The 25468-nt window shown below is 30.1% G+C and overlaps 3 protein-coding genes and 1 long non-coding RNA gene across 5 annotated transcripts; 1 reads left to right on the top strand and 3 right to left on the bottom strand.

Annotated features, from left to right (window-relative positions):
* The first annotated feature begins 1690 nt into the window (after positions 1–1690).
* On the top strand, positions 1691–2884 carry LOC129906369 (tissue factor pathway inhibitor-like). The gene is made up of 3 exons (XM_055982112.1): positions 1691–1694; positions 1761–1922; positions 2721–2884. The coding sequence occupies exons 1-3, from the start codon at positions 1691–1693 to the stop codon at positions 2882–2884; spliced, it is 330 nt and encodes a 109-aa protein (XP_055838087.1).
* A 3588-nt stretch (positions 2885–6472) lies between these two features.
* LOC129906123 (uncharacterized) lies at positions 6473–7420 on the bottom strand. Of its 2 annotated transcripts, XR_008770720.1 has the most exons (3): positions 6936–6966; positions 6738–6874; positions 6473–6670 (listed from the first exon to the last, which is right to left on the bottom strand). It is a non-coding gene; the product is annotated as an uncharacterized LOC129906123 (long non-coding RNA). The 2 variants fall into 2 exon arrangements; XR_008770719.1 differs by having other exon boundaries at positions 6738–7420.
* A 319-nt stretch (positions 7421–7739) lies between these two features.
* Positions 7740–8210, bottom strand: LOC129907560 (kappaPI-actitoxin-Avd3b-like). The gene is made up of 2 exons (XM_055983839.1): positions 8074–8210; positions 7740–8002 (listed from the first exon to the last, which is right to left on the bottom strand). Exons 1-2 carry the CDS (start codon positions 8141–8143, stop codon positions 7818–7820), a joined length of 255 nt encoding a protein of 84 aa, XP_055839814.1. The 5' UTR covers positions 8144–8210; the 3' UTR covers positions 7740–7817.
* An 835-nt stretch (positions 8211–9045) lies between these two features.
* Positions 9046–9474, bottom strand: LOC129905739 (trypsin inhibitor-like). Its single transcript, XM_055981306.1, has 2 exons — positions 9323–9474; positions 9046–9264 (listed from the first exon to the last, which is right to left on the bottom strand). The coding sequence occupies exons 1-2, from the start codon at positions 9390–9392 to the stop codon at positions 9089–9091; spliced, it is 246 nt and encodes an 81-aa protein (XP_055837281.1). The 5' UTR covers positions 9393–9474; the 3' UTR covers positions 9046–9088.
* Between the last annotated feature and the right edge of the window lie 15994 nt (positions 9475–25468).

Here is a 25468-nt window from a genome sequence, read left to right on the forward strand (position 1 = left end):
CGTAAAATTCAAAAAATGAAAAAAGCTTGAATTCGAAAAATTTTTTTTATCATTGTTTACAATTTTGGCCAATTTATTCAAATTTACACTTTAATTACTCAAAAAACGTAAGATTTCAGGTAACATTGATAAATTATACGTTTTTTGAGTAATTAAAGTGTAAATTTGAATAAATAGGCCAAAATTGTAACCAATGTAAAAATTTTTTTTCGAATTCAAGCTTTTTTCATTTTTTGAATTTTACGAGAACATGTTCTATAGTATACTAATGTAAATTTTTTTTTACACCATCAGAAAATAGACACTTTAACGAAGGAAATTCCTACCGACTTTTTGAAAAAAGCTGATATTTTGACACGTGAATTTTCGATTGAAAATTAGGGTGTTTTTTTGGTATTAAGTCAAAATAAGGTAAACAAATTAATATTTTAAATCAAATAAATTACAGTGTGTTTGGGACATAATAAAGTAAGTTTTCACCAAATTTCGTAGAAAAATTTTTGTTTTTGAAAAAGATAAAAATAAAAAACCAAAAACTCGGTTTTTTGAATTTTTCACATAAATTTTGAGGTTATGTGAAAAAATTGTTGATACAAAAGTTGTAGATCTTTTTATTACCTACAACTTTGCCATACAACTTTTTTCTATAAGATTTGTAGTTTTGCCGGAAATCGAGATATACCATTTTTTACCATTAAAAACATAACCCATCCACTTCCCGAACTTGGTTCGCCCGTAATTTATTTTTCCTTTCATTTTTATCATATTCCCCTCCTTTTCCAATGGGTTTCATTCTACTATGATTTTTTTTGGTTTCAAAAATTATCGACCCTGGTCTAATAGTTTAGAATATGTGTATACTAGTTGTGTTAGTTTTTGAGAATAATCAAAGAATTGGATTTCTATTATGGAGAACAATGAAGTCTAAAAAACTAGGGCTGCCATCATTTAATTCATCTTTTCTTTAAGAAAACAAATCGCTTCAATTCTAAATTGATAACTTTTCCTCTTCAAAGTCTAATCTAAGTTATCTTGACAGTTTAAATACAATTAAAAATTATCTGCTTTAAATGGTGGTTTGAATCAGTTTTAGTGAGAAAATGAATTCAAATTAATAAAGCAGCTGGAAACACTTTCATCTGCAAAATAATACTAATAAATATTTTTACAAAAATCAAGAGCAGATAGTGAATGTTGATTGTCTTCTGGGGTCAAGGATTTGTAGAGAAAGATTAATGAATTATCATTCTTCAACGGTTTAGTATTTTATTTATTTAAAAAAGATATTGAAAACCTAATTTTTTTTGTTAAATATAAAAATAAGAAAGGAAAATTTAGCTATTGGTATTTTTCGTAAATATTAAAATCAAATCGAAGTACAAAAACATCATAAAATCATTTTTTAGTTTACATAATTATATTCTAGGACTTCACACTCCTTTCACAAACTTTGAGGTTTGCAGTGTTAAACAAAAATCAAATCACTGAAATTCGTTATTTGCATGCAGATTATTTTTAAATATCGAAACGAGAGCCCTCTGATGCTCGAAGCCTTCAAGATAACCACCCACTTACTCCACCCTAGAGCCGCTAATGTTTCTACAGGAGATTATTTTTGAGTTTCACAGATTTCGCTTAGAATTGTTTGCTTTTCAGTGTAAGATTGATTTTTTCCATCCCAGCAGCCAACATGCGTTGGTATTATTTATTAGAAATTTTAATTAACAATCTATTTCATCAAGGATTATCTTTTTAAACAGATCGAATATGTTTACTACGAGGACCGCAGAGAAGAGGACCTGATCATGCTATAAAAATGTTCTATTATGACCTTAAATCAAATGAATGTTTAGAATTTCGTTATAGTGGTCGCCCAGGCAATGCAAATAGATTTACAAGTCTAAGTGATTGTAAAAAAGCTTGTAAGCCTTAAGAATAATACATTTTATCATTTTTGATCAATAGTTGTTGTTGTTTTATTGTTTTTTATTTTTTTTTTTTTTTGTAACTTGCTAATACATAATAATTTTTGTAATATGTGACATTGGTTGACTAAGAAGCAACACAATTTGGAAGGAACCCTTTTTGGGAAAACTGGTTAAATGTTCTATTCAATGACGAAAAGAATTTTGAAATTTTTGGAATATAACAAAACAATAACAAATTAAAAGTGAATATAAATCAGCTTGTTTGGTTAGGATAGGTTATCTTTAATTATCTTTGTAATCATTAGTCATTCTCATTAGTCATTACTTATTTGATAGATATGTAGCTTGATTTCATGTAAACAAGTTCAAGCTCATCATTGTTGGTTGATTTACTTGAGATCTTATCTTACGATAAAAAAAAAATAAAAAACATCTGTCTCTTATTTAATATTTTGACATGCGTGCTATCATGAATGAAAAGTGAAAACCTAGTTACAAAATCTTAACACTTAATTTAAGGGCAGAGTTATTTTTTTGGGTCAGAAGATTATGTAAATATTTTTAAACAATGTAGGTCCTAAATTATTTTATAATTTTTTAATATAAAAGGATTAACGAAAAATATTTCGGTATCAGTAGAATTTCTTCAACTTTGATATCTATACAACATTTGAAAATGAATTGCAAATTAATTTTCGGTGTTGTCCTTCTTTTTGTAGCTGTTGCTCTTGCAAGGGGTAAATATTATTGATTCTTAAAAAAACACCCTTTTAATGAACTATTTCCTTTCAGATTGTAGATCAAGACCGGACAAAGGACCTTGCAATCGGAGTATAACAGCTTGGGCATACAATCCACGATCAAAGTCATGTGACAAGTTCTATTATGGAGGATGTGGTGGCAATCAAAACCGATACAAATCTAAGTCCATTTGTGAACAGATTTGTAAGCGTTAAAATATGACCTTATATTAACAAAACCATAATTTTTAAAGAATTTTTTTTTAATAATATCGGTGGGAAAAAACTGTTGCCTTAAATTGAAAACACGAAAATAAAAAATGAAAATTTCAAATTTATTTAGGCCCATTTGCTCATACTAGTCATAAATTCTCATCTTAGCTAGGTCGAACATAACTCTTGTGTTTTACTTAGTTTATTCTAAGTTGCTAAAAAATATTTATGTTTAACCTAGCAATGATTTACTTTCATGATATAAATCGCTGAGAACTTCAAATTCAAAAGTCAAATCAATAGAAACGTCAAATAATTTAAATAGATTTTGAGCAATTTAGCAATTAATATACAACAACATCGTTAAATTTTCAAGTTTGTGTCTTTATCTTGCGGAATAAAAGTGTAAAAAAGTATATTTGAGCCAAAAATAAGTGTTAATTGGTTAAACAAAAATTATTCGTGTGTGTGTGTAAATGTGCTGGTGTGTCAAAATTAGTCAATGAAATATGACAGCAAAATAGTGCCTCATACAAAAAACTGTGGTGTAAATTGTACCATCTGTGGATGGTTTAAGTTAATGAATGTAAGTTTATTTTTATTAAATTGATAATAATTCATGTCCTTTGTACTACCGACATCAATTTTTGAGCGACATTCTTGCTTTTTTCATAAAATAAAAGTGCCTAGGTAGAACATAACAGCTTAAGTTCTACTATTTCTTCCCCCTAAGTTATGTTAAACTTAGAGGAATTTATGACACAGTTTGAAGTTCGTGCAAACCGTAATGTAGAACTTAAGGGTTTAGGTTTCACATAAATATTTAAGACTCGTTTCAGCAAATGGGCCTTAAGTTCCAAAAATATACTCACTTCATTTTCTGTAGATACTACTACTCAGCGAAGGATTTTGAGTGTTCATCTGTTTCCTCTTTAATTCATAACTTAACTTCATTACTTGACAAATTAGATTTAGGTTGAAGCGTATTGTTTGTCCACTTGTAATAGACGTTGTTAAGTGTGCTCTTAGCAGGAATAACACTTCATATAATATTTAATATTTTAACGTTGAGTTAATTGTCAAAAAACCAACTGGTTTCATTATTTCTTTAACAAAAGGAAAGTTTTCAAAAGCAACAAAAATATTACACATACACCATAGTGACCGTTTAGATCTGGACTTTGAGAATTAATACAAATTTGGTTCCGTTGGGGCAAAAAATGTAGGTATCTAATTGAAATTTGAATCGGCCAACATCTATTTTGCATATCCCAAAATGGTTAGGGTGGTCCAACCAATTTTTTTTTTCTTATATTCTTAGAACGGTTTTATGAAATTTTGCGTGTATATTAAGTAGGTTGGAAAACCGGTCAACATCTTTTTTTTTCATATCCTTAAATGGTTAGGGTGGTCAAACCAAAATTTTTTTTCACCTATCCTTAAAATTGAAAATTAAAATTTACCGTTTTATAGTTAGCTTTAGAATCCTAAATAAGTGGTAGAAACATTATTGGGAATGGAAACCTGACCTAACTCGATTACCGTCAGACGAAAACTTTTGGACGAGTGCACAGTGGTACCGGTTTCTAAGAAGGGCGGCCATAGGAGATTATGGTTAGGATAGCAACAAAATATACTTGAATATGTGTGAGAATATATTTTTTTAGCAATAAAAAAGAATAATTCCAATGAAAAACAATTGATTGATAAAGAAATCTTGTATACATTTAATAACAAAATGTAAAAAGAAGCCTTGAATCAACATACAAACAAATGATTAGTTATTTTTTTAAATTATTTATTTTTTTTTTTTTTCAATTTCAGTCATAATTTTTATGTTACATTTCAGATTTAAAGCTTGCTTAATATCATATATTTTTATAAAAATATGTACAAAAACTTGAGGAAAACATAAAAATTCAAAAAAAGAAAAAATTATTTGAAAAATTTTTAAATATGAGAAATATGGGTAAAATTGAAACAGTGAGTGTGAAAGAGTCAGTCGTAGCCCGTCGCACTTATTCGCAGACAAATTCAATTGTTTTAGAAACTACACATGCTAGAGAAAATTTATGTATATGAATCATGTATTTATATTGATGACAACATAGTTAAAAGTTTCGTTAAAGTGATAAGAAAAACAAAAGTATGGAATTTGAACCTGTCCTTTTCTAGTCTGTTTTTTATTGAAAATTTTAAATAAAATAGAATTGTAAACTCTTTAAATATAGTACATACCTTCAACTTTAAGTTCCATAACAACAAAAAAACTTTAAAAATAATTTTAACCGAAAAATACACTAAAAAGTTTAAGTTGATTCGGGACCAAAAATAAAGCTTGAAACCAGACTTTTTTCGACAACTTTTCATGGTCGATATGAAAAGTTCCGTTATTTTCTCAAAATTTCTGTTACGCCATCTTAAAGAATAGGCTATTTATAACATATATAACGAAAAATAACGTCATTATATTGACATCGATATTTTGGCCTATGGCCTACTACGGAACCACTGTGGAGTGACGCGTTTCATTTCACGTTTTTATTTCAAGTTTATAAACAAATGTCAGTTAAAAATTTGAGTACGCACTGTAATTTGCATTAAGTTTTTTTTTTTTTTTGCTATTAAAAAAAAAACACGACTGGGTCGGACGTACTTGCTCTTAGAAATCGACTTTTTATACAAATTTGGTTAATGTTTATAAAAAAAAAAATGAAAAAAAAACAACATCTTAAATCAAATAGAGCTCCAAAAAAAGTATGAAGTTTAATATCTCTTTTAGAGATGCACTTTTAGAAAAAAAAACTTTTCAAAATTGTTAGAGCCCTTTTTTAAAAAATTTAAATAAAAATGGTAGGTATTAATCAACACCTAAAACCAAAATTTAAAAAAACCCAATTATGTCGTTTTTGAAAATCCGATTTTTCAAAAAAAAAAAATCAAAAATTATTTTTTTTTCAAAATTGATTTATACATAAAACTATGTTAGTGCTTTTGTGTAAAAATTTTCGCTGAAATTAAGCAAATCGTTTGGGAGAGAATCAGATTTAAAAAATACGGTTCTATAGGAGGTACCGTTTTTGAAAAAAAAATTCATAAATATATATGTAGACCTTGTATTCAATAAAAATTAGGAAACGACACTTAGACTTAGAGTCGTTTCCTGAATGGCCCTTAATGTTTTTTAAGCTAATCCCTCAGAGTGGAGGTGGAATTCTCTATTTTTCTTTTATTTATTATGTCTACTTAAAAGATTTAAATCGCGTGTAATCAAAATTATCTTTAACTTTCACGCCTTGGAACCGTTTGAGATTTTCTATTAACATCTAAGTTTTGTTGGAATATTGATGCGTAGAAGTTGAAATCATTAAAAATCTATATTTTAAATGCACACGACAGTTTAACACTATTATCATCAATCTCATCTACTTTACCCGTCCGACAACATGTCAATTAAATGGTACCAAGTTGTTATAAGTGTGTTGCTCATTAGTATTTCAATTTAATCACAAAAATAATAATAATTCGACTCACTTTTAAAATCAGTAATGCAAGAAATCAAAAAAAAAAAAACACACCAAAAACAATAAATATACAAAAATACGATTTTTTATTATTTGGAAGGCTTACAAGATTTTTCACAAGCACTTATAATACCAAATCTATTGCCATTACCTTGACAACCACCATACTTAAATGATTCACAATTATTTGTTTTTGGGTTATAAAAGTATCTTGGTAGCATCATTCGACATGGTCCTGGTTCAGCTGGTAGCAAACACTTTGGATCTAATAAAAAATAAGATTATTTTTAATGCAATATATTGTTAGTAAAAATATTATAAATAATATAAACCTGGTGTTGCACACGTGGATGATTTTATTTGAGACCCAAATAAAAATAAACAAAACAATGCTAATAGAACGCGCATATTAACTATCGGGCTGAAAAAATCAATCTAACTCTGAAGAGTGTGCAGTTATAAATAAAATCTGTGAAGTTCAAAAATTATCTAATACTTGGATTTTATTGGTGTAAAATGTAGATACATACGCTAGAACTAGATGAATAATATTAAATTTTTGTTTGGAGTCAAAATGTAAACATAGTTCAGCTGGGTTCTGGGAATAGATTATTTATTTTCAATGAGCACTTTTTAAAATGATTGACAGTAAATATGTGCTAATTATTTAGATTCTATTACAAATGGGTCAAATATACAGCCTATAGCACTTAAATAGTTCACCTTGAAATCATGTTTTTTTTTTATTTTATTTTTGGATAGGTACCTATGAACAAAGGTTAATTTTTTACTGAATGACAAAATATTATTGTTGGTTTTGAGATGTTGGAGAAGTTGTACAAAAATAATAAAAAATTATTGCAAAGTTTTTAGAGCATAAAATAAATCTTTTAAGTTCAAATCCATTCATTTCAAACAGAGGAGAATGTCAGCTAATTTTTGGTGTACATTTTATCCTTTTAGCATATATCTACAAAATTGTACTTTTCAATTCAAAAAGATTTTTTTGTACTAATTTTTCATATATTTTTTAAATTTTGTTCACTATTTAAGCTTGTTTGTGATTTAAAAAAAAAATTCTTATTTGATTAAACACAAAAATATGATAAAATTAGTCATTTGACAATTATTCTTCTAATATAGGGTTGCCACATAGAAGTTCTAATTTTTAAAGTGGCAACTTTGTCACAGTTGTCATGAATCGACAATCCCCTTACGACTTGTGTACTAGTCGATACACTGTAAATTACTTACATCAAGATAACACTCCCAGAAATCAAAAACTTTTTTTTATTGATTTACGATGCATTTTATTTTAAAATATTTTCAATTATGACTAAGTAAAAAAAATCATTTTTTTTAATATACTCGTATATTCTGAATGGAAATAAATTTTTAATAGTAAACGGTCTTTAAATTGACCTCTTGCATTTTGCGATGCATTCTTCAATTGTCAGAAAACTATTTGCTTCGTTCTTCAGATTACATCCACCAGTTTCATATTTTTGACATTCTTTAGTGTCATTATTGAAATAATATCCAAACATTAGTTTTCGACAAACTCCAATGGCAGTAGGTTCCTCTCCAATGCATTCCTCTTATTAAAACAAAGAAAATTATTATTATTTATAATAATTATGCGAAAACTTATGATTTAAAAATACTTACTAGGAATTAGTGAAGAATAAACACAACTCAAAGTTAGAACAAGAAGGAATACAATTTTTAAGAAATCCATTCTCTTTGCTGTTTAAAAGATGTTTTAAAGTCAAAATGAAAATAACAAATGCAAAAAATTTAATTTAAACATTTAAATGTAAGGTCCATTTTTAAAGAGAAAGCTATAAAAGCTTTATGCTTCCTTTCAAAGATATTTTCTTATCAGGGTCATGACAGTGCATCTCAGAATAAAAAACTCAAAATTAAAAAAAAAAAACATAATCAATTGGAATTTTAATTAATTTAAATTAGATAATCAAAAATTTCACGATTTTCACATTCGCCGATTATGTTCTTTGATTAGTTTTTGTTGCTCTAGCTTCCATTGTAAGTGAATTGTTCACACTTATGGAGATTTTATTAGCGTATCAGTCTTTAAAACCATATTAAGTACCTACATATCCCATATTGGTGTTCCGCAAGACTCAATTTACAGTCCCATACTTTTTGCTCTTACAAAACAAACCAACATCTTGAAGCTTGAACACAACGTTACCATAACTTAGTTATGGGATAACTTTAAACTACTAAAATAAGGTTCCTTATAAGCTCGGACCACTATGCCAAAGCTGTGGTAAAATTAAAAGTTGTATTTGTCAGTACGGTCTCTAAAATCGAAACTTAAAAGATAGAAAAAAGAGTAGTACAAAAGCGCCAATGGCGCATGTCACTAAGGTTTAACAATAACTGGGAACAACCGATAAATTCGGGGCCAATTTTTCAATCATTTATATTACAAAAGCCCCACGTGTCGTTGGAAAACGTGTTGCAAAAGTATAAATCTGATTTAAAGCAATCATTTTCTCTCAGTAAGACAGTAAACCATATACAACTGAATAAATATATTGTTTATTTTTATTATTTTTTTCATTTTTGTTTAACTCTTTTATATTAAAAATAAACAACACAAATCCAAAAATTAGTTTAATTGTTTCTTTATTTTTAACTAAGTTATAAAATGAGTTTATTTCTTACAGAGAGCTTCACAGTCTTCCTTTGTATCGAAAATGTTGTCATTTCCATTGCAACCTCCAAAAATGAATTTCACACAGTTGTTTGCAGATTTATCGTATGACCATGATGGCATAAAGCCTCGGCATGGGTTTTCACCATTAAAGGCGTGTGGTTGAGAGCATGCCGCTGTTAAGAAACAAAAATTAGTTTTTTCTTCAATGATTGATAATTTAGATTTTATTACCAGGTCTTCCAGCACTAGCCAAGACGAAAAGGCTGACGACAACGACGAGTAATGCAAATAAAAGTTTCATATTAAAATTTGTAGTTGATGTTCTATCTTCGAATGATTTTTAACAACTTGCTGTTCGTGTCAAACTATACTCAGCTTGTCTTCTATTAATTAAAAAGAAAGTCTGATTTTTCTATTTTGTCAAACTTTTTTTCTGATAATTTTTTGACCTGTATTTCGATTCGAGGTCACTTTTCAAGTTGGAATTGATAACGAACAGCAGAGAACATCTAATTTCCGCTACAATGAAAGAAATTTAGAGACTGCTTTGAGCACAGATTTTGGTTAAAATTATTGAAATAACACAATGGTAGTTGGTAGTTTTAAGCTTACCAAGACGCTATTGTATCAAAATTTGCCTTGAAATCGGTTCGATCGTTTATGAGTAAGTTGTATGCAGGGTACCGGTTATAAGGGTCAAAATCATGGAGATTTTGAGGACCGAATTCTTAAAAAATCAACTTTGATAAAAATTTCATGTTCAAATGTTCGCTTTAGCTATACCATGTCAGAGCACAAACATTGTATATTTTTCCATTTACCGCAAAACCCAAAAAAATAGTACTAGAAAAACGTTCCTCAAAATGATGGTGAGCTCTCCAAAACAACTTTAGAGGTCTAGATGTATTATCAATGTATGAACATGATGTATCATTAAATTCAGATATTAGGCCTTAAATAAATCAAATTTAGGAGTGAAAGACCACATTATTTATTCACATTCTAAGAGCGTTCCCGGAAATGACGTTTTGACCTTAATTTATTTTTATTTTTTATGTCACAAAGTAAAACGAAATATTTTTGAGATTATATTGTAGTGGCCTCGATTTTTGATCATAATATCACCAACGAAAATAAAAAAGCGTTCCCGGAATGACGGTTAATTGATGTACGCTACCTAAAAATGAAACTAAAACTAGTTAATAACATACATTTAAAATTTAATATATTTATCAATAAATGCAACACCATTTTTACGTTAGATGATTAAAATATTAATCACTTTAAGAATTGTTGGTACGATGCGTCATTTTTCTTGGGACAACTTTTATCAAAGTATAAACAATAACACAATATAATTTTTTGTATGAGATGTACAAATTTGTAAAGAGAATTGAGTATAAGTGGTGTTAAGAAAAGAAATACTTAAAATAATTGATTTTAATGTGTTTTTAAGTCATTTGAATATCATTTTTTGAGTTATGGACATGTCGGGGAACGCTTTTTTTTGAGTGTATAAGCTGTAATAAAAAAGAAATTTAATCTTTTCTTTACGAAACATATATATTCCTAGATGCGTGCCAATTATTTTTATTGATAAATGCGAAAAAAACTTTAATTATTTTTAATTAATTAATTTTTGATTTAAAAAAATGCTTGGACATGAAATTTTCCACCTCCATGACCCATAACAATTCAAAAAATTTTTTACAACGACCTTATCTGCAAAAGGTCATATAAATTTTTTAATCGAAACCGTTAGGATTGTTTTTGAGAAAAGTAATTTTTTTATTTTGGCTTATATGTAGCAGGTATACCGTTGATATTGGTCCTGTAAATAAAATTTCAATTTTTCTCAAGGGAATCTCACAAAACTCATAACCACCAAGCTTAAAGAATATCGCTTCAATACTTTAGACTGTAGCTTAATATAGATACATATGGGACTCCCTTTTTGGCATTCTCTATCATCGTAATATCATGTGTGATTGATTTGCCAATTCCTATCTTGTCCTGTATAGTACCTGTGTATTTATGTATATCGCAAGATAGTTAAATCGTCAGATCAAAAATGAAGACTTCTACATTATGAAATGGGTTTTGGTCGAAATTCTGTATGGGCCAAAATTCTAATTTCAAAATTCTGTATTCCAAAATTCTGTATTTTAAAATTCTGTAAATTCAAAATTCTGTATTTTAAAATTCTGTAAATTCAAAATTCTGTATTCTAAAATTCTGTAAAAACTTAATTCTGGATTTCAAAATTCTGTACACTTTTTTTCATTATCAAAACAATTTTGTTTTAATCATTTACAGAATTTTGGAAAACAGATCTTTGGTATTTTCTTTGCAGAAAATACTTTGAAGTAAAGTATTAGTCTAAGAGCCGGCAGCATATTTTGGCAGTTTTGATATAACCGAAATTCGAGTGTGCACATATCTAGATATGCACCACAGTATGTCAACGGAACAAGTCTGGCAGTGATCTTTTTCAGCTTTCCCTTGCCAGACGCATCCAAAGTGCAGCAAAAAATCAATTTTTGGCGTTTTGGTATAACCGAATAAATGATACACCAAAAAATCATAAAAAATCCCCTGATTTCGAATCTGTGGGTACCGCAAGTTTCTTTTTCAGCTTTCCCCCCGCCAGACCGCTTTGAAGCATTTTGAAATGCATTTTTCTAATAAAAAACCTAATAGCTTATTTTCTGTTGGGTATAACCGTATGATGGTAACAAATTAAAATTCTATGTCTATTCCTGGTTTAGAAAATATAAGTTTAAGCCAGATATTTTTCAGCCTTCCCTCTGTCAGACGCCTTTAAAGGTTTCCCAAACAGATTTTTCCATACAAAAAAACCTAGTTTCTGTTTTTTTCTTATAAAATTGAAATAATATTTTTTTGTTTAGAGTAACCATATGATGGCCAAATATTAACTTTCTCTGCCTTTTCCTGATTTAGAAAATGTAAGTTTAAGCCAGTTTTGTTTCAGCCTACCCTCTGCCAGACGCCCTAAAAGGTATCTCAATAGTACGGGAAAGTTAGATTTTGCTATATGGGGCATGGGGGTCTGGGAAAAAATCCGAAATGCATTTTGACTTCAGGGCTCGAAAGGCATAAAGACACGAGTCGTAAACCAAATTTTGTTCAATCGCACTAAGAGTCATTTGGCCGCCATTTTTTTTTTTAATACAAATTTTAGTTTTTCACATAACTCGCGTATTTTTGAACCTACAAAAAAAAAAAACAATGTATGACAAACTTGAAATAATTTAATTTTCTACAATATATGTTAAATAACATTTTTCGATTATCCCTTTGGTGTAAAAGTTAGGGTGTTTTTTTTTTTAAACACGTCAAAAAGTGATTTTCTTATTTTTGTCATATCTCTTTTACTTGAGCGTTTTTTTTTTTAATTTGTTCGTTGTAAAAGTTGTAGATCTATTATTTACCTTCATTTGTTACAATATTGGTTTTTCGATTTGACAGACCGTTTTCGATCTGTAGGCAAAAAACTTCAAAAAATTGCAATTTTTTGTATAGGGACAAACAAATTGATTCTTGGTGCGGTTGTACAAAATGTGGTTTTAGACTCTTTCGATTCCTGGGTTTATGCTCTTTTAATCCCTGAAGACAAAATGCATTTCGGATTTTTTCCCAGACCCCCATGCCCCATATAGCAAAACCTAACTTTCCCGTACTATTGAGATACATTTTAGGGCGTCTGGCAGAGGGTAGGCTGAAACAAAACTGGCTTAAACTTACTTTTTCTAAATCAGGAAAAGGCAGAGAAAGTTAATATTTGGCCATCATATGGTTACTCTAAACAAAAAAATATTATTTCAATTTTATAAGAAAAAAACAGAGACTAGGTGTTTTTTCTATGGAAAAACCTGTTTGGGAAACCTTTAAAGGCGTCTGGCAGAGGGAAGGCTTGAAAAATATCTGGCTTAAACTTATATTTTCTAAACCAGGAATAGACATAGAATTTTAATTTGTTACCATCATACGGTTATACCCAACAGGAAATAAGCTATTAGGTTTTTTATTAGAAAAATGCACTTAAAAATGCTTTAAAGCGGTCTGGCGGGGGGAAAGCTGAAAAAAAAACTTGCGGTACCCACATTTTTGAAATCAGGGGATTTTTTATGATTTTTTGGTGTATCATTTATTGGGGTAATACCTAGAAAAACGCCAAAAGTTGATTTTTGACTGCACTTTGGATGCGTCTGGCAGAGGGAAGGCTGAAAAATAGCTGGCTAAAACTTATATTTTTTAGACCTGGAATAGACATAGAATATTAATTTGTTACCATCATACGGTTATACCTAACAGAAAATAAGTAATTAGGTTTTTTATTAGAAAATGCACTTAAAAATGCTTTAAAGCGGTCTGGCGGGGGGAAAGCTGAAAAAGAAACTTGCGGTACCCACAGATTCGAAATCAGGGGATTTTTTATGATTTTTTGGTGTATCATTTATTCGGTTATACCAAAACGCCAAAAATTGATTTTTTGCTGCACTTTGGATGCGTCTGGCAAGGGAAAGCTGAAAAAGATCACTGCCAGACTTGTTCCGTTGACATACTGTGGTGCATATCTAGATATGTGCACACTCGAATTTCGGTTATATCAAAACTGCCAAAATATGCTGTCGGCTCTCGGTCTATATCTCCCCAATTAATTTGCAAATGGCAATGACATACCTTGAATACCAAAATACGAGTAATATTTAGCCAAGAATCTTTATTATGTACATATTTCATCAAATTTTTTTTTTTTGTTATTTTTTGTTTGTTTTTTTTTTTTTTGACGTGATAACGTCTTATAAATCGATGAACCATGGCAGCCACCACAAAAAAGTGACGCCATTTTCTCTTTTGCAGTGCGGCAAAAAATTTCAATTATAAATTAAAAATAAACTATTAGAGATACAAAAATCTTCTATAGCTTATTTGAAAGATAATAACCTAAAGCCTAATTCAAATGAAGGATTTTTAAAAATTCCGTCATTTAATAGGGTAAACTGGGGTAAAACGGAAAGATGAAATTTGGGCTAAAATCTAAACGCGAAATTGTAGAGAATTGATTTTTTTGTTATAGATAGATGAGATTAATTCAAAAATAACTGCATTTAAGAAAAAATTCCAAAAAATTTTGAAACTAAGCTATAACGTTTTATTTGAACGTTGTACACGTGTTGGGGCTATGACAAAATGATGATTTTGGGTAAAGGAAATTTTTTTTTTGACAATTCTAAAGATGCCAGGTGAAAGATGAGAGAAAAAAAAATTAGGTGTCTGATACAAATTTTTTTCCAACACTCTGCGTTTCGAAATATGAATTTTTGAAAAACACCTTGTTTTTTAGGGGCATTTTTGGGTAATTTTTGATTTTTAGCTTTTTTTTTGGAGCGTTCAAAAAATCTCAAACTTATAGGACATGTAGGTTTTGGCCTTATGCATACATGTGCAAAATTGGAACTGTTTAGTGAGTTTTGACTGAATAACTTAAGAAACAAGTTTTTAAAAAACACGTTTTTTGACCGTTTTTAACCGATTTTCATCGTTTTTTATCTTTTTTTCTTTAATAAATACTGGAATAAAGTATATGAAGTAATGATAGACCATTACTACGACTATATGTGTGCGAAGTTTCAATCATTTTCGTAAACACAATTTTGAGATAACGGTAAAATAAAATTTTAGAATTCAACAGGTTATAACTTTTTACCAAGAGCAGATAGAAATTTGATTAAACATTTATGAGCATCCTGATACAATTACCTTTCATTTGGTATATCACACATAACGGTAGACTAACAACAAGCTACACAATGTTAAATCAAGAAACTTGCGAAAAACCTCAAAACACCAGTGGAGAACTGTTGCCCCCCGAACAGCCACCAGTGTGGGAAGTACCGTAAACTCAGTCTGAAAATTCGACATGGTTGACTTTAAAAAATTCTAACTTCTCTTGTAGGCATCTTTGAAATGAGATTGATACGTCATATGAAAGGTGAAATAATAAGCTTTTACATGGTATATATTTTATATAGGTTGTCAAACAAAAAAATTGATTCCATAGCCTGAGAACATAAAAATAAATATTTTTTTTTTGATTTTTTTTTAATGAAATTTGATCGAGTTCAAAAAATTCTAGCTCTTTTTGTAGATGCCTAATAGACATGATCGATATATATGTTTTGAGCTGAAGCAATAAGCTTTCAGGTGGTATAAAATTTATTATAGGTTGTTATATCAAAAGAATTAATTTTTGGGTGATGAAAATGATTTTTTCATGATTGTTTTTAATAATTTATTTTAATACTTTTTGCTCATTTTTTAAATTTAAAAATGGTTTTATTATTTAGAAGAAATACCTATTTGGCTTTTTAATGGTATAATTCTTTGTGTAAGCTTTTAAAATAAAAAATTAATATAATGAGAAAAGAAAAAAGGTAATTTTTTTTTAGCTTTTTCTTGTAAATTATGATTGTTTTAAATAAATAAACGCTTCAATTGACTCATTTTAAAAGCACACAACCTGTTTTCTGACGACGTTATCACGTAAAATCATCGTCCGTAAACCGGCTTTACTGACAACCTCTTTTTTTTTTGTAAGGTCAGGGTTCATTTCTCTTTTTTTGTAAGGTCTTTTATTGCCATTTGCTGACACAAAACTGAAATATTTAAGTAGAACATAAACTCATATGCCCTAATTTTTCCTCTGCATAGACTGTCACATAAGGTTTTATGTAGAACATAAATCCGTAAGTTTCGTTTTAGCAAACGGTTCTTATACACTGTTATACTTAATTTATTAATTGAATATAAATTTTTTAACAGGCAAGATAAAAATGTATAAGTTTGGAATATACAGAATTCCATAAAAGCAGAATAATGGAGTTTTGAAAACAGAATTTTGGATTTACAGAATTTTTATAATACAGAATAATAGAAAAGCAGAATAATGGAATACTGAATTATTTTCATACAGAATTTTTTATTCAAATACAGATTTTTGGTCATGGAATGCAGAATAACGACCCGTTCCCTTATGAAATGCCTATAGAAATGTAATTATAATGAACACAAGTTGTCCAGCTTACCCTCCTGGAGGAACTCCAGATAATTTGTTTATTTTATTATTTTATTTTAAATACGACTGAATTTAAACTCAAAATATAAGTGAATATACATAACATAACATACATATGTACTTGTTTTGCAAAGTTTTTAGGTTAAAATATTATAAGCAACAGCTACTCCCTTTTTCGCAATTGCAAATGTATTGTGTTCATAATTTTGTATGTACACAGAGAAAATCCACTTTTAAGCCTGCAGTTATTGTTTCAGCTTAATTCGATAACACTTTCGAGCCTGCAGTTATTGTTTCAGCTTAATTCAGTCTAAGAGAAGCTTGAAAAGTTTAAATAAGTGCTGATATGGGTCATTTTATTTATCAAAAGCAATTCGTTTACACAAACAATATTACAGGGTTGTAATAAATTCCGTTATATAACGAGCAAGAAATCGAAGCGAAAGTTTCCTTAAAGTATAAGAGCCAATATCTACTAGAATTTCTTTCCTTTTCATTATGTTTCATTATTTTAATCTCATCTTTTTGTGTATTCGAATTTCTAACTGATTTTTTTCTCAGTGTACACATAGTTTCACCCGCCTTGTTCCGCCGCCGATAAGGCTTATCAGCTTGTCGATGACATATTCGAAGCTTTGTATACAATTCACGAGGAAAATAAATGCAAGTTCCTAACGAAAGGGGCAGTAAAACTTTTCTCTCCAAGCAATATCTATCAAATAAAAAAATGCAAACAATCACAATGTTTTGGTTTCTAATAGTATTTATTAGTTTTGCATCGATGACACATTTTGTTGATGCTTCAGTATACTCCCGGATACCTGGTATTGATTTAATCTTGCAAAATACAAACAAGACATTAATAGTATAATGGTTTCGCAGATTACTGCCGACAGCCTCCACCAAGATCCGAAGGTTACTGCACCATTGCCATCGAAGGGTATTACTATGACTCCCGGACCAATGATTGCCATCGCTACGAGGTGGGCGGATGCCGATCGATTCCGGGCCAAAGCTTCGGCTCACGAGAAGATTGTCTGGCGACTTGCATTTACATGACGCGTAGCATGCAGGAATATAGAGTTTAAGCTTATCTAAATAGTGCGTCAGTTAAAACAGTGTCAAATAAAAAAGTGTGAAGAATAAAGTGTGTGCTTTGTAGAAAAAAAAAAAAATAAATTCATCAAATCAAAGTCTTATCATATTCTATCCTCTTTCTCCTTCTCTCGCTGACTCAATTCCATTGATAAACTTCGCTGTGGGAAAAGTGTTCTTCTTCGGGTTAACAAAGCGGGTAGGTATAAATAAGCAGTGTTTCTAAGATCCGACAACGACCAGTTGAAGCTAGTTTGAGGGAACTTCAAGCAGTATTCCAGCTTTTGAGCTCGCGATATGTCGGTCACGTTTGATCAGTTTCACGTCAACAGACGGTGGCAATTGTATTTTCGAAACGAAAAAAGCTCCCAATCGATTGTTTCAAAACTCCAGAGAACTTGTAGATATTTCAAAACTGATGATATGTGAGAGGTTTTGTGTCTTTTTCTCAATGTGCGGGATCATTCAGTTTATAGCTATTACTATGTATCGCACGCGAGTTCAAGTCTTGTGATTAAGTTTTTTTGTTTTTTGTTTAGTAAAAAAAAAATAATTATAATTATTTTTCCTCTCTTTGTCCTTCGGACTTATCAATCTCTGAGGAATTCATCCGAATTTTTGTTTTTATTTTCTGTCCACTTATGGATTTTTTTTTTTTTTTGTGTTCGGAACATGCAGTGATAACACCGCACAATCTGCTCACACGAAGAATAAATTAATGCTGAGCAGCAAAAAATTGAAAGTTAGTAAAAGTACTGACACCGCCTCAAGAACAACCTTCTCTCGCACAGTGTGTGTCTATACCTAGTTAAAGTCTAGAAGCATTTTGTTTTTCAAATTTATCAGTATTTTGAATTCTACGCATCATGAATTGGATGATTATTTTTGTTTACCTATTTTCCTGTATTGCAACGATATGGTCAAAAACATGTAAGAGATTGTGATTTGAAAAATAATTGTAGACTGATAATGACTAATTAGAAACAATCCCCTTAATTTCTTAGCAAGGTGTGACAGAAGGCCATCGATAAATGGTATTTGTACATCAGCAACAGTTGGCATCTATTATGATCAAGATACTGAAAAATGCAAATACCAAGGCTGCGGAAATGGCAAGAAGCTATTTGAATCGCTTGAAGATTGTGAACGGGTTTGCAATAATAGAAGAAGGAATAGAAGAATTCAATCGAGCAAAAATAATTCAACCTCAACAACGTCAACTCCATCAACTTCTACATCAGCACCAATAAGTTTAAGCTGAATTGCTGAAATAGTTGTCTTAAGAAAAAGTAATCCCAAAGATATACAACTTTTACGTTATAAGCTTATATTTTATGATTTAGTTTTAAATAAATTATGTTAACTTTATGTTTAAAAAATGTTTTAACCTAAAAAAAAGACTAACTCATAAAAGTTCGAATTTACAAAAGAACATCATTTTAACTAGGTATTTTCTTACAAAAGTATTACAAAGCAATGTTTGTTCGCTTTAGTTTCGGCTTGAGACTAGGATACATGTATCGGTTCACTATTTTTTAATGGACAGCAAAAAGTAAAAAGATGTGGATTACATTCATTAAGTCAAAAGGTATCTATGTGAAGTATGCTCATCTTCAGACAGATACAACTCTTTTAGCGATATTTAGGCTAGGCGCACACATGCGATTTTAGTCGCGCGATTATTCAGTCGCAAAAATGGATCACAAGGATTTCAATGGCTGTGAACACACATGCTTCTCGCGATTAAAAATTTGAAAATTGTGTCTACAGTCATTGAAATTGTTGTCATCTAATTTGCGACTGAATAATCGCGCGATCAAAATCGCATGTGTGCGCCTAGCCTTAAGAAATCATATGGTAATTGAGCTTCTCTTTCTAAGCGGTTTATTTTTTAATTGTAAACATATTTGAATTTCCTTTATCAACTACAAACTATGAACCATCAATACATATCCGGATATAAAATGTTCAGTGTTGTTCAAGACCACACGCTATGTTTATATAGCTATGTTAAAAGCTTTGTTCCATGCAAAAAAAAAAATGTTCTTATCAAGCAGACAGAATGTTGAATTTTTATTTTTTTTTCTTATAAACAACTTTTTTACGGTTTGAAAAAGTTCAAAGTATGAAAGATTAAAATGTAAACGGAGATTTAATGTTGCAAGTATGTATAATTTGTTGAATTTTAACATGTATGTCCTTACATTGTGTCAACAGCTTTTTTATCAAATTAAATGAGAACTAATAGATACAATTATATATCAAAATTCAGTTGTTTGGCCATAGATATAAAAAATCACAGGGGTACACAAGGTTTGACAAAAAAACATTTTTTTGTATATCTTTAGATTTAATAAGTTCTGTTTTGTTTTGACTTTTGATAGTTTCTTTAAAATAGATCTTATTTTTTTTTTTTTTTTTTTTTTTGTTCCAAAAATGATTTCGATTATTTCGGACTGACTTTACCTCTCCAATCACTCCCCTCTGTGTCCCTGGCTCCTAATTATAATTTTGCAATCAAAACTGTATGTGATACAGAAATTTCTATTTCCGTTGACTCTTGGAAATAGGTTATAATTGACTTGGCGAGGTGGGACACTAGGGTGTATGTGTAACATTTTTTATAAACAAAAACTTAAGAAATTAACATAAAATAGCTATTGATGGCCAGTCATGAATGGGGATGGTTTTCAACTTGTTCCATACTATTTTACGATTATTCGTTTTATTTATTTTATTTTTTTTTTCTGAAATTTCACTGACTTATTAAGGGGGGAAATCCCTCTGGACGACAGCTTTTTCAATAATTTTGTTTGGAAAACCGAAATCATTTATTGAAATTTGGAAAAGTATATATGATATTATTGACATTATGAAGAGTATTGATAAAATTTTTTTTTTAAGTTGACGCCTCGAGTTTGCGCCGTGCAATGCCCTGGTCCAGAAAATTTTTTATAATCAAAGAAGTAATTTTTTTCCAATAAAATATATTTATACGCATTGCATGAACCTAAATTTACGAAAAAACACAATAGGGGTATTCACGTAAACGCGGAAAACCCATAGAAACCGTAGAAACCGTAGAATTTTCTATCGGTAGAAATGAGCTGTCAAAATTTATATGGGAAAAATATTCTGCAAATCATAGAATTTTATCCAACAAATTTGAAGTAGAAACCGTAGAAAAAAAATCTGATAAACTTTGGGTGTATTCAATCACCTATCGGATAGGCTATCTGGGATGCCCGTATCTGAAATATCTTTTTGAACGCGTTTTATGTCTTATTATTCAGATAACCACCAATAAATTATGTTAATATTGAAAAGAGCATAATATTTTATTTGAGGAAATTACATTTTTGTTATTGTTGCATAGTATTTGCAAAATTAGCTTGACTTAATTTTTGTGATTGAACAAATTTTATAAGTTCAATTTGTTGTTTAACAAACAGATGTTTGTTTCCCTTGTTTACGCAATTATTTTCTCCTGGGTTGTTCATTTAAACCTTTTGCGGAATTTTCTATTTTTATGAAAATTAGAAAATTAAAAAAAGAAAATGAATACCCTTAATGTTTCTTTATAAACAAATTGTTAAAAAAAATATTTATTGTTAAAATTTTATCGAACTTTTAGGTTCATGCAATGGCCAGTAATTTGCACTTTATTTCAAGTCGAAAGCTTCATTAGTTTTTGAGTTACGTTGCATGGCGCGGAAAAAAACCCGTTTCGAGAGAAATGCGTTAAAAATTTTTCGTTTTCGTACTATGGTAGGCTCGGAGCGTATTAATTTTGGGGACTATTTAGGAACTTATGATATGAGGCTTCATTTAAGGCTAACACTGAAAATAGTTTCTTCAATTGATAAATAAATTTATTAGCGAAAAAAAATAATGCAAAAATAAAAAATTCCAGAGGGATTTTCCCCCTTTTAATTAAGTTCACAAAAAGTGTGGAATAAACGAAACATTTTTCTCGAAAATTTCAATTCGACAGACATTTTTTGTCATCTGATTTCATCTATCATTAGCTGCGTTCCTTTGGGATCATTTCATTTCTCTATTGAAAAAGTAGTTCAAAGCAGCTCTAAGTACTAAGTAGTAGATGAATGTGTCCAATGAAACACAGTTATTTTCAGTCAGGTCGGATCTACATCTTGAGATTGTGTTCTCCTCGTTCATCAGAACTTGAAATTATTAGTGCAGTTTTTCGAAGGTGTGTAAAAATCAAACTTTTAAATTGAGTCCCATTTAAAAGTCTGTTTAAAATTTTTGAAAAATATTTCTCTATTTAAATATCTTTATTCCAATAAAAAATAATTATTATACTCAATTATCTAGCTTAATCCCTTGACTCAAGTCAAACGTTTTTTTTTTTTTTTAATTTTCATTTTGATAAGAATGAAGAATATTACATCCTATTGTCGCGTGGCCATTTCTGAACTTTGCACTGATTTATAATTAAAAATCTGTTTACAATAATTATTCTTATACTCTTATCAAATGACGTCAAACCGAAAACAAACTACAAAAGAAAAAAAAATAATTGTCTTCATGTCACTCATTTAATAGATTTCTTGAACCGGATATGAATTCGTTCAACAAACGATTTGTACTGATAAATATGTACGTACAATTATTTCTATCAATTTGTTTTGTCATTATATATTTTTTTTATTTGTGTCAACTACAAAGTCTACCTATAAAAACAAGACAAGACCTAAATAATGTAACCGAAAACCCTTAATGGTAACTTAATTCACCTCACAATGACGTTTTATGGTGTTGAACTACATAATTTTACCACTTACATACCTACTCTTTTCTTTAAACAAAAAAATTTGTTATTTTTGTCTCATAATAATGCCATCGGTAGTGGTGGCGTCAAAACACATCACGTAATAGATAATTGAAGGGGAGAATGGGTAAAAATGGGAATACTATCAGAAATCTGCAATAACTATTGTTTTTTTTTTTTTTACAAAAATCTTTTTTTTTTTCTTGTTTAATGTTATAAAAACTGCAAACGAAATGAAAGAATTTTTTTTAAACTGCCTAAAAAACTTAAAGAAAATCCTAGCATGTAGTCAACATTTATCAAAAATAATTCTATTTCCAGGTAAGATATTCTTTAAAAAATACAAAGTTCCATATCGTCATTTTTCAGTTCTTTGACACCATTCCGGGAAATTATTACGCAAAATACTAAAATACAGTCGACTCCTTCTAAGTCGAATTTCTCTCTAACTCGAACTTTTTCGCCATATTTTTGCATTCCCCTGAATTTTTTATACAAAAACCATCCTCTAAGTCGAATAGGGCTGTAAAAGTAACGACAAAATGAGTACCCGCATGTATACGTTACTTTTGATACTAGTACCCGCATCAATAATATCGTTACTCGTTACTTTCGAATGTTTCGCATTTTTCGCATATTTCGTATGTTTCGTGTGTTTCGCATGTTTCGTTACTTTCGTTACTTTCGCATGCTTCGTGTGTTTCGTACATTTCGTATATTTCATGTATTTGATACGTGTCGTATGTTTGGTATTTTAAGTATGTTTCGTACATTGGTGTAAGGGTGTACAAATTTTTTTTTTGAAAAAAACCAAAAACAATTTCTTTAATCTAAGCTACATTTTAAGGTCATAAACATTAAAATTAGTTGCGGCATTCTCATGTAATAAGAGTTTAAAGGTAGCTATGTATATTAAATTTTTTTCGTTTTTTTTTTTAATCAAACGTGGAAACTTTTTTGATTTTTTTCCAAATTTTTCGAAAAAACTTTGGTAATTTTTTGTTTATGTTCGTTCAGTAATCTTATAACAATTCTTTAGAGGCCTTTATTTCAAAATTACAACGCGCAGATCTCGAAATATTAACACTTTAATACAACCATGTCGAACAATTTTTCATTTATTTTTTCTATTGAAAGTGATTTTCAAACCTCGTTTTCTCTGCTTTTTTTTGTGTTGAAAATTTTGCACCGAAAATAAACTAATTTTTTGAAAAACCAAAAAACTTTTGTACATTCTTAAGCTAAATATCAATACCATTAACACCAAGGCCATAAACAGATTGGTTGCGTCGTGGATATACATATTTCGGCCAAATAGAGAAAATACAAAAACGTCTCTTTTGATATTTCTGTATAAATTATCGACAACACATGAACCTTGGCACTACTGTTTTAATCGAGACAAAAGTAAACTCCAGATAATTATCTGCAGTTAGCATTCTGACTATGGTTACGATACCGACACGAGATGCGAAATGCAACAAATTGAGTGTATCACTTCATTTCGTATCGGATTTAGTATTGAAACTGGAATCGCGTCGTTACTCGTATGTTTCGTATCTCGTACGTTTCGTATGTTTCGTTACTTCAGTACCCAGTAGCGAAACATACGAGAAACGATACTGTTTAGAAAGTAACGTTTCGTTACTCGTTACTCAAATGAATACCCGCATTTTAGTAACGAATACATACGATTTGCTACAGCTCTAAAGTCGAACTCTGCCTCTAAGTCGAAATCAAGGGGCACGGTAGTGCCCAGCCAAGTTCTCTAGCAACTTTGGCACTACACCCTTATTTACAGGAAACAACTCAGGCCATTTTCGACCCCCCTCTAACTTCCACACCAAAGATGCTAGAAATTTCAAACTCACTACATTTGTTGAGCTCGTAAAAACCAAACTCCTCACAAAATTTCAGCCTCCTACGATGAGTAGTTTCTGAGATATAGGGCTTCAAAAATCGCAAAAACCGTAACTGACTCACTGACTCACTGACTCACTGACAGATCATCAAAATTATGGAGAACTTCCCGATATCGTAGAAACTTGAAATTTTACACGGTGATAGGACTTGTGGTGTATACAAAGGAAAAAATCGAAAATTTGAGATTTTCAATTCAGGGGGCGTGGCATCCGCCCATTTCCGCTGAATTTTCATCATATATTATAGAGCACTTCTGATTATCGTAGAATCTTGAAATTTGGTAGAATAGTAGAGCTGGTAGTTAATACAAAGGAAAAAATTTAAAACTTGAGAATTTCAGCCAGGGGGCGTGGCAACCGCCCATTTCCGCTGAATTTTCATAAATTATTATAGAGCACTTCTGAATGTCGTAGAATCTTGAAATTTGGTAGAATAGTAGAGCTGGTAGTTAATACAAAGGAAAAAATTTAAAACTTGAGAATTTCAGCCAGGGGGCGTGGCAACCGCCCATTTCCGCTGAATTTTCATAAATTATTATAGAGCACTTCTGATTGTCGTAGAATCTTGAAATTTGGTAGAATGGTAGAGCTGGTAGTTTTTACAAAGGAAACAATTTAAAATTTGAGAATTTCAGCCAGGGGGCGTGGCAACCACCCATTTCCGCTCAATTTTCATAAATTTTTATAGAGCACTTCTGATTGTCGTAGAATCTTGAAATTTGGTAGAATGGTAGAGCTGGTAGTTTATACAAAGGAAAAAATTTTAAATTTGAGAATTTCAGCCAGGGGGCGTGGCAACCGGCATTCCCGCTGAATTTTCATAAATTATTATAGAGCACTTCTGATTGTCGTAGAATCTTGAAATTTGGTAGAATTGGAGCTGGTAGTTTACACAAAGGAAAAAATTTAAAGTTTGAGAATTTCAGGCAGGGGGCGTGGCAACCACCCATTTTCACTGAATTTTCATCAAATATAGAGATTTTATATTCTACAGCCATACCTTGCAAAAAGTAGTGAAATCACAACAAAAACATTACTGTTAAAAAAAGAGCCAAGTTCTCCTATGTTGAAATTATGCTGGCACAAAAAGTACTGAGATGTAAAAGTGTACCAAGTTCTAAAGTTTGGGTTCAAATTCGTATCAATAAAATTTTGATTGTTTACTTGGCAATTTTTAAATAACTTTAAAAATCGATAATTAAGAAAAATTGTCAAGAGAACAATCAAAATTTTATTGATACGAATTTGAACCCAAACTTTAGAACTTGGTAGACTTTTACATCTCAGTACTTTTTGTGCCAGCATAATTTCAACATAGGAGAACTTGGCTCTTTTTTTAACAGTAATGTTTTTGTTGTGATTCCCTCTAACTCGAACAAATTCTTTACATTCTTGGACTATTTTCACTCCCTGTGAGTCGAATTAAGTAAAAATTTGACTTAGAGGGATTGAAAATAGTCCAAGAA

Source organism: Episyrphus balteatus, chromosome 1 (assembly GCF_945859705.1).
Source record: "Episyrphus balteatus chromosome 1, idEpiBalt1.1, whole genome shotgun sequence".
Taxonomy (NCBI): domain Eukaryota; kingdom Metazoa; phylum Arthropoda; class Insecta; order Diptera; family Syrphidae; genus Episyrphus; species Episyrphus balteatus.